This window comes from Trachemys scripta, chromosome 9 (assembly GCF_013100865.1).
Source record: "Trachemys scripta elegans isolate TJP31775 chromosome 9, CAS_Tse_1.0, whole genome shotgun sequence".
NCBI lineage: Eukaryota > Metazoa > Chordata > Testudines > Emydidae > Trachemys > Trachemys scripta.
The window spans coordinates 71,361,021-71,376,982 of record NC_048306.1 but is presented as its reverse complement, the minus strand read 5'-3'; the positions used below and the strand labels follow the sequence as shown (position 1 = coordinate 71,376,982).

At 46.5% G+C, this 15,962-nt stretch overlaps 1 protein-coding gene across 5 annotated transcripts in view; it reads left to right on the top strand.

The window, feature by feature from the left end:
- The window catches only part of TRIP12 (thyroid hormone receptor interactor 12), a 170,013-nt gene that overhangs the window by 36,886 nt on the left and 117,165 nt on the right, over positions 1-15,962 (top strand). For 3 of the 5 annotated variants that reach the window (XM_034780789.1, XM_034780788.1, XM_034780785.1), the window contains exon 2: positions 6,105-6,251. In XM_034780789.1, coding sequence (XP_034636680.1) covers positions 6,154-6,251 — 98 coding nt within the window. In that variant the 5' untranslated portion in view covers positions 6,105-6,153. Of the gene's footprint in view, positions 1-6,104; positions 6,252-15,962 lie in introns of those variants that run through there. The other 2 variants (XM_034780786.1, XM_034780787.1) reach the window with 1 other exon arrangement.

Sequence of the window (15,962 nt, the reverse complement as noted above, 5' to 3'; positions counted from 1 at the left end):
CCCCACCCCCAGAAAGCCCCCCCCCGAACTCCCGACCCCCCCCAGTCTCTTGACTGCCACCTCCCTGCCCCTTCTCCGATCCCCTGCCCCCCTTGTTGTTGGCCTTTCTTCACCTAAAGTCTAGTGAACTTGCTCAGAAATTGCCTGAGCCGCTGGGCAGCAGCGGGGGAGAAGCTCCAAACTGCCGGATGCAGGGAGGGAGGGAGGAGGAGGAGCCCTCTCTGGCTGAGTGTTGGAGCCCCAAGTAAGTGACACCGGCCGGCTGGCAGCACTGTTAGCCTTGCATGCTCTGCATGGGGGGGGGGGGGAGTCCGGACATTTACAAATTCCCCCCGGACGCTATTTTTAGCTTAAAAAGCCGGACATGTCTGGGGGAATCCGGACGAATGGTAACCTACATTAACTAAAGGTCTCTGATTATAAGGGGAACACAACGAAGTTTTGGGTCAGGGCAAAATCATATGAACAAAAGGAAATCTTTAGTATAACACTTGAGCAGTGACACTGAGGCCTTAGATTGTATCTGTCTAAACTCAGAGTATGAGCCTGTCCTGAGACCCTGAAACAGCTATTAAGTATAGGAGATGGTAGCGGCTCAGTGGAAGAAATGTACCTAGATGCTTGTTTTGTTTTATTATATATAACTTAGAAAAATCCCTTATGCTATGCTGGATAGTGAGTGGGGCTGAACTGGAAGCATTGTGGCAGGATTACAGTTAGTAATCTTAAAAACCATTTATATATATGTAGACTCCCAAAATGCACCAGACAACGAAAATATCAGCACACATTTGAACTTCAGTGGTAGTAAATATCACTTGCAAGGTGGGAGTCTCTTCAGACTGATTTGGTTTAAGGATCCATGTAAGGTGAGCAGCATGAGGGACAGAATGAGGTTCAACATTGTTTTAGAATTGGGAATAGGTAGAGGCTTGCAGGAAAAAGTAGCTGCTATCCAGGCTTTCTAAGTAGAGTGGAGCTCTGCTTCTCTGGGTCTGAATTGCTTTGCATGGCATCTGCCTTCTCCTGTTGCATATCTTCTAAGTTATTTGGAATGGAATTCTTCCTCTGTGACATCCAACCTTTTCAATTTGAGAGCCAATATATATATATTTTTTTTAATTTTAATTTTTTGGAAATATTTCCTACATAAAATATTTTCATTGCTGCTTGTGGTGGGGTTGTAGCCGTGTTAGTCCCGATATGCAAGAGATAAGCTGGGTGAAGTAGAATTTTTTTTTTTTTCTTTCTTTCTTGGATCAGTTTCTGTTGGTGAAAGAGACAAGGCAAGAAGACTGTTTAAGGAATTGTTACCTCCTGCAACAGATGTCAGAGTCCTGTTCCAACCGCAGCATTGTTCCACCGCCTAGCAGAAACTAGGTATATCTCCATATAATAATAATCTGGGCCCTTGCAAGTCAGTTTGTGGTGAAGGAAGAATTAGTGACCTGAGTCAGAATATATGCTGAGAGAATCGTGCCCTATTTTTACTTACACCCATGTGTACATGTCCATGTGCATGCATTTACATGCACCTAGACACGCGTACACATCCTGGAATGAGATGGCCAGACAACTTTCAGTGCAATTGCTTCTTGCAGGAACTTCAGCACCATTGCCTGATTCCAGAAAGCAACTCTGCTTCAGAAATTGATACTAGCCCAGGGGTAGGAAGCAAACATGCTTGCTGATGCTGTTTCCTCTCTTAAGAGGGCTCTACTAAAAAAAAACTTGGGCATAACTAAAATTACCAACAACAAATTTTAAGTATCAATACCAGTATTAAACCTCAAGAAATACATTTTAAAAAAAAAATCATGATTTTTTGAAGGGAGCCAAAGACTAAAGTGCCACCCCTCCTTACCCACACACACTAATTTTTGCAAACCCCCCCCATTCCCCCTCCCGCACGTAGCCTGGGTGAGACAAATATTGTTGTCAGCTCTCCAAAACTTATTGGGTTATTGTCATTCTTGCCCAGCTGAAGGAGTTTTTGCCCTTGCATCTGCCTATCCTCTCCCCAGCAGTTCTGCCCCAACTCTCACTCTCCCAACCTCACCTTTACTCTCTTCGGTTCCCCATCTCCACTCCCAAGCCAGGTGGCACACTGTTCCCAGGCTGAGTATTGCATGGGGGAGGGAAAGGGGGCAGAAGAACTGTCCTGTTCATGTTGCTCCCGCCTTCCTCTCTCTCTCTCCTATGAGAGTGGCTGTGGGGAGAGAGAGCACAAGAGTTCTGCCTACAGCAGCTTTGATTGCCCCACTTCCTGGGTGGATTAACCAGACACGCAGTCATGGAGAAAGCTAAATTCTCTGGGTTGGAGTGTCTCATGTCATTGGAAAAACTGGTGCCAGTCTAGCTCCCACCAGAGTCATGTCTCTTGGGGTGGGAGGGGACCACCGGGGTTGGCAACACTGCAATACTTGCTCACATGCTGAGAACAAACATAACAGAACCACCTGCAAGTGCCTTCCATAACAGTGTATTCCATTTCTCTGGGAGTCCTGCAGTCTAGATCTCTAGCAGCCTTGCCTCTAGGTGACGTTGGGAGAATCTTTTATGCATTCTCCATAGGGAGAATTTTTACTCTGGATGTAAGTAGATAGTGTTAATGAAATGGCTGTGGACAAAATATACTCTTAGTGTACAAGCAGCCAGAAGAAATTTTGTCACTATTTAGTCATGTAGCTGGAAATCTTATACAGTCTCCCCCATGAAGAACAGCTCAGGTTTGTGGGGGATTCCCCCCCCCCTTTCCCCCTTCTTGCAGAGGAGGGGGAATGCATCAGAGCCATGCTTCTGAAGGGAAACTTGTGCATTAGTTGAACACTATACAGTTGACCTACTGTGACTTGGCAAATGCTTCAAATGAAAGATTAGTTAACTTCAGTCTGTGTAGTGCTGGTGGTTTTTGGGGAAATCAGTGTGGTAGTTCTCTTGCAGATAATCTCTAATATTGTGAGGTAGGGAACAATGTAGGAGTCCTGTGCCTAAAGCTAATCCCAGTCTGAGTTATACAGAGACACTGCGATATGCTGCAGCTGCACTAACAGACAAGAGTTTCTAGCATCAGTCTTCCTCTAGTCTAGGGTTGTGATCAGATTACAGTGCGACATGGAAATCTGGATCTTGCAAAATCCATGTGAGCAGTTGATATCCTAAGGAAGAGAGGGCAAAAGCTTGTGAAAGGCGCTGGGAACGTTGGTGTTCTATAACAGGCATGAGAAATCTAAGTGGTCAAGGTCGGATTCACGAAGACTAATGTTGAATGAGATGCATAACACTACTTTTAATAATCTCTAGTACTGGTTTTGAATATCTGCTATTCAAAATACCTCTCACTAATATGAAAACACAAGCTTTTAAAATGACTTCAGTGGCTGCGCTAAGTGCTGAGCTATGCTTCAGCACTCAACTCTCAAAATCTGAGCTTAAAAATACCCCTTAAAACTATCATACTTTAATACACCTCTACCCCGATATAACGTTGTCCTCAGGAGCCAAAAAATCTTACCGCATTATAGGTGAAATCGCATTATATCAAACTTGCTTTGATCTGCCAGAGCGTGCAGCCCTGCCCCCCTGGAGCGCTGCTTTACTGCGTTATATCCGAATGTGTGTTACATTGGGTCGTGTTATATCTGGGTAGAGGTGGATCTGTTTTATCAGCTACTGCAGTCCAAGTGGTGGTTTGAAGTTGACACTTTGGGCCTTATCCAGTTTTCCTGTCCTTTCTGCTTTCATATAAGTAATGCTATATTCTTTGTGGCAGCTGTTTTGCCTGCAAATCCTTTTGATTTTTAAAATTATGGATGGAGTCATAAGTAAAAATACGTTTACTGACCACAGTTCAGTTGCTATCCGCTTGCTTACGTAAACACAAAATAGCATAACTTGCCACAATATGAGGTGCTCCTCTTTCTCTGTTTACGAAATGAGCAAGCATGAATCTCAAAATATTTCTGTCCAAGGATGTTGGCAGTGCAGTGTGGGGTCTTTCTCTTTTGAGGTCATTGGCAAAGCTGTATTTAGAAAGTCAAAGATATCTGTGAGAATGTTGTAGGCTTCCCAAGATTAAGTATAAAGGAATCACGTTACACCTCTACCCTGATATAACGTGACCCGATATAACATGAATTCGGATATAACGCGGTAAAGCAGTGCTCCGGGGGGGGGCACGCATTCTGGCAGATCAAAGCAAGTTCGATATAACACGGTTTCCTCTATAACGTGGTAAGGGTTTTTTTTTTTTTTTTTTTTTTTTTTTTTTTTGGTCTCCCAAGGACAACTTTATGTCAGGGTAGAGGTGTACCTATCTTACTTGAGTAAGCATTTCTTGAGTTGATTATCTTAAGGTAACTTTCTCTCTATCAATTGTAAATTCAGTGCTCCCAACAACTTTAAAAACAGATCAGATTTCATCTGATCTCCGAACAAGAATTTCTGGCTAATGACTGGGTCTTGTATGCTGAATGGTTATGTTTATCTAAGTCACCCATATATGAAGAAGTTTAACATTTTAAACTACTGTACTTGTAAAGTATCTCTCTTCCCGCTTTAATCTTGCGCATCCCTTCTTCCAGGAATTGGCAGCAATACAACTGTGCCACCTCCCTCCATAAGGAAGTGTACAGTTTCTCGGAGACTTGTTTAGTTGTCAACTTAATAATGTATGTAGGTACCACTAAAAATAATGCATTTCTCCCTAAATGTTTATAAATGCTGTGGATTTTAAACAGTCCATATCCTACCTCTTTCCATGAAAGCATCACAAAAAAATAAATGCTCTTTTCTAGAAAAAACTCTAATCTAGAATGTCATGTTGACTAAATGTAACTAATACGTACTGACAGTGGATTTGATTTAAATCAAATTGATTTAAATCACTAGTCAGGAAGACTCTATTTAATCATGGTTTTCTACATAAAAGTGCGTTCTTGTTGGTTGTTATAACCTTAATACATATTCTTCACAACTCAGAGATGTAGGTTTCATTTTTAGAAGGTACACACTATACATTTTGAAACAGTGATTTATTTTGAAAACTTTTCAGATTAGTTTTACAGCTATATCAGAAAATGAATGATTGTTTGGTTATTTCATTTACCAAAGGTAATTGGAGAAGATATTTATGAAGTTTTTGGGAGGTGAACTATCTCCAATTCAACAGATTAATCCTTAATATTTGGGAGGATTTTCTTGCCATGCTGTATTAGGAGGAGAACATCACCAGACAGACATTTAAACGGTTTTATTTAATTTTTTAACAATATTATGGAGTCTGGATTTTTTCTTCAACCGCAAACATATTTTAACAAAACAAGCATATCTCCCTTGCTTCTCACATTTATCTCCAGATTTCTTCTTTGTCCAGATCTTTTCTGCCCCAACAATTTCTATTCATTGAACTTTTTGAAACTTTGCACTTTTAGAGAGAGGTAAGGGATTGACTCTCTGTACACAAATTTGCAGAGGGACAATAGAATTGAGGTCTGTTATTTTTCACCTCTCTGTATATTATTTATTTTAAAACATTTTTGCTGTTAACAAGCATGTTACCTCTGGAGACACAAATCCATAGTTTGAGAACGGCAAAACTAAGCATCTCTGATGCTATCTTCTAGACTGAGCACTGCATCCCATTGGGTAGATTAACCTAAGTAATCTATACAGAAGCCTGTGGAACCCCATAAGATTGGGTACCTAATCCATGAACTATTGGAACTCATTTATAAAACTTTTTCTTAAACATTACATGAATATAGTCTCATACTATAGAATTAGAATTTATAATCCCTATTCTATGATGAGATACATTTTAGCTCAAAGGTAGTTTTAATTAAGAAGTTTTTTTTTCCTCAAATCTGCTTTAAATAAATCTGTGTGTGTGGTGTGTTTGTGTGGTGGTGTTTTTTTTTTTTTTTTTTTTTTTTTAATAATCCAACCTGCATACTGAGCAATAATGAGACTCTAAAAGAGAACATCACTTGACTTGGAACAGACTTAAGCCGTCCATTCCATGAAGACACTTTTCTTACTTAATAATGTGGTATCTTCAGGAATCCTTTTCTGTGTCTAAGTGTATTGACTTTTTTTTCTTACAGTGAATGGTAGTGTCTAGAAAGGGTATGTCCCTTCAGGAGAGAGGTGCCAATGTCCAACCGGCCTAATAACAATCCAGGGGGGTCACTGCGACGTTCACAGAGGAACACTGCCGGGGCCCAACCACAAGACGACACATTAGAAGGAAGGTAAGATCGCTATTACCTACAAGTATATTTGAGAAACTCTGAACAAAAGGCATATATATTAGTATGTAAATACAGCATGACTTGATGCTATTAAATTCAGTCTTTCAAGTTCTGTAATCCTAATAACTGGAATTGCTGTGACTTCATAAATGTTTTTCCTCAAATTACAGCTGCAGTGCTGTTGTAGGCTGAAGTGATCAGGTGAAGTGTAAAATACGGAATCTGGTTATATGTAATCTTCCAGCTAGCATGAAATCTAGACATAGTGTGAAAATATATAATTTGCTCTCCTGAGCCACGTAGCCCAAGAGTGATTGTGAACTCCCAAAAAACAGAATCCATCCAGACTACCCCGAAAAAATTTATTTACATATCTCTATTACAGCAGGTAGACAATGTAAACACCAGGTTAACTTACTCCTTTAAATGGGACAAGTGACTGACATAATTTTTTCTCTTTTAACAAGTGAAAACAACTGCTTGTGTGGTGTCAAAGCATTTTATTGTGTGATAAGGCCTGTTTGATCTCAAATTAGATATTTGGCCACTTGATTAATTTCTCAAAACACCTCTTGTATTTAAGAACCAACTTACAAAGCTGACTAACAAGAGGACTGCTGCCTTGTGCTGTACACACAGGAAGAGTGTTTCTTAGTAGTCAAGGAGGCATTTGGTCACATTTTGGTCTACTAACACTAGTTTTGGTCTATCCACGATATAAACAGCAGTATGGTCGACAGCTCCTTGGTTAGCTGTTCCTTTTTGACCAGGACAAGGAAATCCAGGTTCACTTTGTTCAAGATGTAACTTTAGCCATCAATAAGGCACTTTGGACCCCAAGGAACAAGAATCTGTCTTCAAGATAGAACTCGTCTTAAGTCCTAGTCAGACATTGCCTTTGCCAGCACCACACAACGTTGGTGCCTGAATTCGTGGCACTGTCAGGCAAGGATTTGGGGCAATTGTAAACCACCTTATTAGCAACCACACTGGCAGCAAAGACCAATATTGCCCCCTCACCAAGGCAGGGGAGATCCAAACACCAGGCTATATAGACTCCTCACACTGATTTCCCCTCTTCCATTCCTAGAACACCAGGGGAAGCACTAAGCTGGCTCATTCAACAAGGAGATGTGATGCTTTCTCAATGTGTGGCTCTGTACTCAAAAGGTACAAGACATTTTCAGTACCTATATCTGACAATTCTGGCAACTTTGAATCACCAGCATCGACATTGGTACTAGTACTGACATCAGCATGGATAATAGAAACCTTTAATGGCTGGCTGATTTCAATGTGCGAAGAGGTTGCTATGTTTCTGGCACTGATGTCATAGCCCTGGTCTCTTGGTACCACAGTCACCTTAAATTTGAGTATCACCTCTGCAGGAAGCTTACTCCTCTCCTTCAACCAGGGCACACTTTCTCTCCACTTTATCAGGGAAACTTTTTCTCTTTGATCACACTAATCAATGAGAGAGCCTCTCTACAGACCAGGGACTTGAATTTCAGAGCCCAGTCTCATCCACTTCAGGCATGACAATGGCCTGGCCAATCATACTGGAACCAGCCTTATCCCTATAATGCTCCACCTTGACCCTGTTGGATGTACTGGGGACCTACATTCAGGAGTTGCCCTGCATCCTATTGGTCAAAAAAATATAGGAAGTTCTTTGAGTGCTCGCTCATGTCTATTCCATTCTGTGTGTGTGCAGGCCCACATGTACAGTTGGAGATATTTCCTGTAGCGGTATCTATGGGACCAGCTGTGGTGCCCTCCGGAGTGCTAAGCTCATGCGGCAATATATCAGGTGCCACCAGCCCTACACCCTCTGTTCCTTCTTACTGCCCATGACCGTTGTTTGGAGCATCTGGTCTTGCTTAGCAGGAGCATTAGAGGTTCTTCACTGTTTAGACCAGTCTCCTTTGTGTTTAGTTAGCTGTTCAGTGTTCTAATAGTAGTTTAGTAGTTAGAGTCCCGGCTGGGACTTTGTCCCGGAGTGGGGCATGCCCAGCTCTCCAGGCTTCAAGCTATGTCCTGAATGCAGCCAGCTGATGACCATCAGTGACCCTCATGATAGCTGTTTAAAGTTCTTGGGGGAGTCGCATAGAAAAAAGTGCCGGATCTGCAAAAATGTTTGTCCCTGGACTTAGAGTGGGACATTCGATTTTGAGGGCCCTTCTCATGGAGGCTGATCTGTGCCTGGCATCAGAGCCCTTGCACTCTGACTCCATGCCCGGTACTTCAGTATCGGCATGCAGTGCACTGCCGGTAGCAGAATCCACCCAGCACTGTTCCCCCTTACTGGTACCAAAGAAGCAGTCTGTCGACTGGTCCGCAGGCACCACACAAGAAGGAAACTTCAGGCACAGGACCTGTTACGGAGGCTGTCAGAGCTACCGCTATGGTCTGACCCCCTGCCCCAGCCAGGGACCTGCCTCCAACTCCAGGGAGTGGTAGGGGGTGAGGGCCATCTGTGCCTGAAGTGGGCCCGGTGGCCAAAGAACAGTTAGGCTGGCTGACACAGCAGGCACCTGGCCATATGGCGGATCCCGCCAAGACACTGGTACCGATGATCAGGTCAGTTATGGAACTGCCCTCAAAGACAGTGGAGTGTCCCCATCCCTGGACTGCAAACATCGTTCCCCTTTGTCATGGCCAAGGATCCCGATACCGCAGCCTCGGTCTCCGGCCAGGAGGCCCAGATCTACAATGCCACAGTCCCCACCAACAAGACATGGGACTCTGGAGTCACGATGCTGATCCCTGTATTCATAGTACTGTTGGTCCTCCCGCCAGAGATCGCCAAGGTGCTGATTGCCATTGCCTCGCAGATCTCCCAGGCATCAGTTCCCTCCAGTATGGGACCATTCCTGATCATGGCACCAATCCACCGGGGCCCTGGTACCATTCTTTGGGCAGGCACCAGCCCTGGCTGCCTCCATACCAGTCGCCAATGAGGGTCAGTCAGCAGACTCAGGCTTAGACATCTCCACCCTGGTCACCAGAAGGACAGTGGTCTGGGTCAGAGGGCTAGTTCAGCCCCCCCATAAAGGGAGAATCATCTCCTTGCTGGGAACCCACTAAGATGCCTGCAGTGCTGGCAGGGGGTCGAGGGCAATGGCCCGCCCAGTGGCAATAATAGAACCCTTGGGTGTATCTGTTCTACCACTGCTCCTTCCAGGCTGCATCAGACAGGCTACCCCCAGTGCAGCTGGCACCAGAGTTGGGGCATGGTGACAAATCTGAAGTGGCAACTTCACTGGAGGCCCTAACGGCCACAGAGCAGTCCAATGGAGCAAGGGGACGCCACCCTCCGGCGGTGTAGTTGTCCTCGTCATCCCTGGACGAGGTGGTGATAGGGGTCTTGCAAACCAATAGCTCCCCAATGACTTTCAGAGGGTGGCTGCCAACCTAATTTGGAGGTCAAGGAGCTAGCTGAAGAGTCCGACCTCTTCAATGTCCTCCTCCTTCTCCACCTCAGCCCAGGTCGCATGGCTCATTCGCCCAGGGGTGCTGAAAATTGCCAAGTTTGTATGGCAGACCCATCTTCTGTTCTGCTCACATCCAAGAAGGTGGAAAAGTACTATGCTCCCACAAAGGGGGTTTGAATACCTGTACATGCACCCTTCCACAGGGTCCCTGGTCGTGTCTGCCGTCAACGAGAGGGCCAGGCGAGTGGCACCCCCAAGAATAGAGATGCCAAGAGGCTGGACTTTGTTGAATAAATCTTCCTACCAAATGTCAGCCTCCAATTTAGGACATCTAACCAGCAGGCCCTACTTGGCAAATACAATTTAAACCTCTGGGACTCCATCAGCAAGTTCAAGGAGAGCCTCCTACAGGATTGGGCTCAAGAATTAGCTACCTTGGCAGAAGAGGGCAAGTCTGGCCAGAGGTGCCCTCCAGATGGCCTGGGATGCCAAGGATTCGCTGTCCAGGGTGGTCACTGCTGGCATAGCCGTGAGGCGCAGCTCCTGGTTACAGACCCCTAGGCTGTCCCAGGAGGTGCAAACTACTCTCCAGGACTTGCCTTTCAAGGGAAGGGGGCTGTTCTCTGAGCTAACTGATGCAAGGCTCCATGGCCTCAAAGACTCCTGGCCCCCCTCCGCTCCTTGGGCCTGCATATTCCTCAGCAGGTTAGAAAACTGTTCTGCCCCCCACCTCCTCTGCTGTCATTGAGACCTTGGGGTGCCCCTCGGTCTGGCTCCTATAACCAGGACAGAGGCTGGTTTTAAGCGATGCCACCAGTAGTCATCTCATCTCCCTGCCCAGCCTAGTCCTTCCAGGGACCAAGGCATCCAAAAGCAGTCATTTTGAGGGTGTGCCCGAGGAAGATGCCCCAGTCAATGTGCCAGATCTGCTCCTTGTCTTCCTCAACCGCCTCTGACCTTTCTAGTCAACTTGGTCCCATATCACATTGGACCAGTGGGTGCTGCACAGTTTTGTCAGGCTATGCCCTGCAATTTATAGCCAACAAACCTTTCCAGCCCCCTTCTCCGTTCCTCTTCGGGTACCCTTCTCACGAGCAGCTCCTCATTCAGGAGGTTGAAAACCTTCTGTACCTGGGGGCAGTGGAAGAGATTCCGTGGAACATGGAAAGAAGAGGATTCTACTTCTGCTACTTCCTAATTCTGAAGGCAAAAGGGGGCCTCAGACCTATTCTAGACCTGCATCGCCTCAAGTCTCTCAAGAAGTTGAAATTTCGCATGGTCTCCCTGGCCTCCATCCCCTCCTGGATCCAGGAGACTGGTATGCCGCCCTTGATTTAAAGGATACATACTTCCATATTTCCCTTTTCCTAGGGCACTGGCACTTTCTCCACTTCATACTAGGTCAGTGCCATTTCTAGTTCACGGAGCTGCCCTTCGGTCTCTCGTTGGCCCCAAGAGTGTTCAGAGTGTATAGCGCCAGTGGCTGCTTACCTGCGACTTCGGGGAGTCTAAATCTACCCATACCTCGACGATTTGTTGGTTGATAAGGGGCTGGTCAGATCAGGTACAGCAGCATCTTGATCTGGTCTGTTACACCGGTCACAACCTGGGCCTAATAATAAATGAGAGAGTCAATTTTAACTCCAGTGCAATGCATTGCACTGATCGGGGCGGTACTCTACTCTAGCCAGAGTTTTCGTCCCTGAGACTTGATTCCAAGCCATGGTGGACTTCATCCTGTCTCTGCGTGCCCAACCGCTCACCACCACCCACACATGCCTGGGAATGTTAGGGCACATGGCGGCATGCATTTATGTGGTCTGGCACACACCACTCAGTCTCAGGCTCCTAGCAGCATGGCTGGGGTCGGTCTATGTCCCCAGCCGGCACAGCATGGACTAGGATTCTGGACAGCCTACTGTGTTCTCTCATCTGGTGGCAAGATCCCACATCTGTGCTGGAAGGAGTCCCCTTTGTGGCCCCAGTCTCATCAATGACTCTCTTGTATCTGACACTTCGGACGTAGGATGGGGAGCCCATCTGGGCAATCTCAGTATGCAAGGTTGTTGGTCTAGTCATGATTGGTCCCTGCACATCAACATCCAGGAACTCAGGGCAGTTTGCCTAGCCTTTCTGCCTCCCGTACAAGACATGGTGATTCAGGTCCTGATGGCCAGTCTTCTATATCAACAGGCAGGGCAGAGCCCTCTGCAAAGAAGCTCTCCGGCTCTGGAACATCTGTCTGCAGCACAACAGACATCTCATAGCCTCTGACCTCCCAGGGGCCTAGGATGCTTGGGCATGCTGCCTCAACAGGACTTTCTTGTCTCACGCTGAGTGGTTCCTTCACCCAGATGTGATCAGTTCTATCTTCCACAAGTGGGGACCTCCCTGGGTGGACCTATTCGCATCCAGGCAGAACAGGAAATGCCACTTTTTCTGCTTGTTTCAGGGCATGGACGGAGGATCACTATCAGACGCCTTCCTGCTCCTGTGGTCAGGGGCTTGCCTCCAGTGCCATTGCTGACCAGGGTCCTCATGAAGATTAAGCAGGAAAGGGTGAAGGTCATCCTCATAGTGCCAGCATGGCCACACCAACACTGGTTCAGCACTCTGCTGGACCTCTTGGTGGCGACCCCTTCCAGCTGCTGCTCAGAACCACAGTAGTCTTCTGGACCCAAACCTGGTGGCACTGCATCTGACAGCTTGGCTGATGCGTGGCTAAAAGTGCAGGAGGGGCAGTGGTCAACCGAGATCCAGAGAGTCCCAGTTGAGAAGTAGAAAGGTGACTCTGGTGGAGGGCTACTTGGCCAAATGGAAGCAGTTCACCTGCTGGATGGCAAATAAAGGTGTCTGTCCTGAGCAAGTTTCGTTGCAACTCATTCTAGACTACCTCTTTTTAAGGGAGTGGACTCACCCCTGCGGCGCCTCCTGCTGGTCGTCCTTGGGAATTAGCTCTTCTCCAGCCTTCGGAGTGCCCTCTGTAGGCTGGTGTCCCGCTGCTGCTTGGCCCCAGTGACCCTCCCTGGACTCCGGTGTCCTGTTCTTTGGGGTACTTCCCCCTGGCAGTAACTCCTCTTTCTCCCAGGGTCTCCCTACCCAGGGGAACCCCCAACCCTCTATCCTCACCTTGCCTCAGTCATGGGCTACTGCCAGTCACCAATTAGCCCCCGGGCCCTGGGGCAGACTGCAGTGTCAGCCACTCATCATAGGCCAGGTTGAGTTTCGACCTGCTGCCTTTGCCTACCCTGGGCTGCCCTCTGCTAGGCTGGAGCCTGGGACTTTCCAGGCTGGAGCCTCCCCAGCTCCTCTGCCTTTCCCCAGCCCTGCTCCGCTCAGGTCCCTGCAGCCAGGTCCCTCCCTCTCAGAAGCTAGAGGGAATCTGTTTGGGCTCTTGGCTCACAGCCTTTTTATAGAGGTCAGCTGTGGCCTGATTGGGGCGTGGCCCAGCTGCAGCCACTTCCCAGTCAGCCTAGTTTAGCAACTCCCAGCCACAACCTTCCCCCAGGGCTGTTTTAAGCCCTTCAGGGCAGGAGTGGGGTAACCACCCCGCTACACTCCTGCATCTCAAACTCCAGGACTTGTTGCTCTCATAGATCAAAGTTGATCTAGCAGCCATCTCAGCCTTCCACCTGCCGCTCGAGGGCAGGTCAATTTTCTCTCAGGATATCACAGCCAAATTCCTTAAGGCCCCAGAGAGCCTTTGCTCACACATCAGGGATCCTGTTCCTCTGTGGGACTTGAATCTGGTGCTGTTGTGGCTCACAGATCCCCCTTTTGAGCCTTTGGCTTCCTGTTCTCTCCTGGAAGGTCACGTTCCTGGTTGCAGTGATGTTGGCCCACCGGGTATCTGAGATTTGGGCACTCGGTTCAGAACCTTCTTACAAGGTCTTCTACAAGGACAAGGTCCAGCTAAGACCGCATCTAGCCTTTCTTTCCAAGGTAGTCTCTCAATTTCCTTTGAGCCAAGACATTTACTTTTGGGTAGTCTTCTTTCCGAAGCTGCAAAAGTCCAAGGAGGAGTGCAGGCTACGTGCCCTGGACATCAGGAAGGCTCTGGCCTTCTACGTTGGCAGGACCAAACCATTCCGTAAGTTGATGCAATTATTTGTCGCTGTGGCTGAAGGGATGAAAGGTCACCCTGTATCTGCACAGAGAATTTCTTCTTGGATTGCTGCCTGCATTCACTTCCGCTATGATCAAGCGAAGGTGCCGCCCCGGCGATTGTCACTGCCCACTCTACCAGGGTGCAGGCCTCTTTGGCAGCCTTTCTGGCCCAAGTGCCTTTTCTGGACATCTGTAGGGCAACCCACGTGGTCATCGGTCCATACCTTTACGTCCCATTATGTGCTTATCCAGCAGGCCCAGGACAATGCTGGTTTCTGTAGAACAGTACTGCAAGCCGCTAAGGTGTGAACACTGAGCCCACCTCCATAGATACTTCTTGTGAGTCACCTAGAATGGAATCAATATGAGCAAGCACTCAAAGAAAAAACTATCTATCCTTTCATAACTGTTGTTCTTTAAGATGTGTTGCTCATGTCCATTCAGCACCCCTTGTCAGACCATTATCTGTACACCAGGAACAAGAACAGCTGGCAAAGGAGGAATAGGCTGGTCTTGAGCCTTTTGAGCAATGCCTTTTCAGCCCTTTCCAATGACCTATCATCTTCTCCTGATGTCACTTTCTTCAATTCCTGACTATGGAGATTTCCAGAAGTTTCTGAAAGAGCTCAGACCCTTGAAATAGAGACTTTGGTGATTGAAGATAAAGATTACTAACTTTTTGATACTTTGCATTCTTCAACTCCTGCCAGAATACCACTACCAATTAATGAGGATGAACCAACTAATATCTGGTAACGATGCTTGCAACTTTGGTCCAACCCCTTTTGGGGTACTGAGTGGAGAACAATCTTACACCGGCATAATACCAGGTTCATTAGTGGTTTCTCTAGTCCGTGAGAAGACCACAGTCTGAAAGGACCCCAGAAACAAAGTCCCAAAGATGTATCTTTTTATAAGAGGCTTCTTGGTCAGCATCATTTCAGCTACAAATATCAATATATCAGGCCTTGTTTACAAAGTACCCTATCCAAGTTGGTAACTTTATCTCCTCCCCAGCCAATGTCCTTCAGGAATCCAGAGCAGAGTTGAAAATCATCAATGGCAAAGATCTGAGTTTTGCATCAAAATCTCTACAGGCAACCATGGATGCATCAGATAATGGCTAGGTCCAGGGCCACTGCAGTAACTATGCACAGAGCATCATGGCTAAAATCTGACATTCCTAGTCTGGTGCAAAGAACAACTGAGAATTCTGCCCTTGAAGATTAGACTTAAGTACAGGCACTGACCACGTGTTAAATTTCTTAAAAGATTACAGGGCTACACTTAGCTCATTGCCCAACTCCAGCTGAACCCCAAATTACACACTTCCTAGATATCAAGGGAAAACCAGAGAGGACTCCCACTTACCCTTAGCAACAGTTTTGAGAGTTTCCACCTAGAAAAAAAGTTATCAATAGTCTTCCTCAGTTGCTGGCCAGTCTTCCTCTGCTTCCAGACAGCAGGTTTGAAGCAAGAGTCCGTGCTTAGATTAGACAAGAGCCATCCCCAAACCTAACATTGGGATACTGGCTTTCCCCTCCTTGTGCTTGGAGGGTAATGTTGACTGACCGATGGGTACTGGAAACTGTCAGGGCTAATTGATCCAATTCAGTTATTGTCCCTACCCACCCCTCTTGCCTGTCACTCTTCAGGGACCCTTCTCATGAAAAACCTAAAAAGTATCGTCTTGGTATGGCCTGGAAGCTATAAAAGAGGCTCCGTATACTCCTGGTATCGTTTTGTTCCCCAGAAAAATGGGTGTCTTTGTCCTGTCCTATATCTAAGGAGACTGAGTATTGAACAAATATATATGCAGTCTGACTGAGGCAAGCTTTGCCATCCTTATTAATCATCCCTTTAGGTTCAAGACTGGCTTGTGGCTCTCTTCCTCAAAGACTTATACTTCCTGTGTGCCAAATGAATTACAATATGGAAGTATCTGGGATTTGTAGTAGGACTCAATTATTAAGAATATAAGAACGGCCATATTGGGTCAGATCAAAGGTACATCTAGCCCTGTATCCTGTCTTCCAACAGTGGCCAATGCCAGGTGCCCTAGATGTAATGAACAGAGCAGGTAATAATCAAGTGATCCATCCCCTGTTGCCCATTCCCAGCTTCTGGCAAACAGAGGCTGGGGACACCATCCCTGCCTATCCTGGCTAAT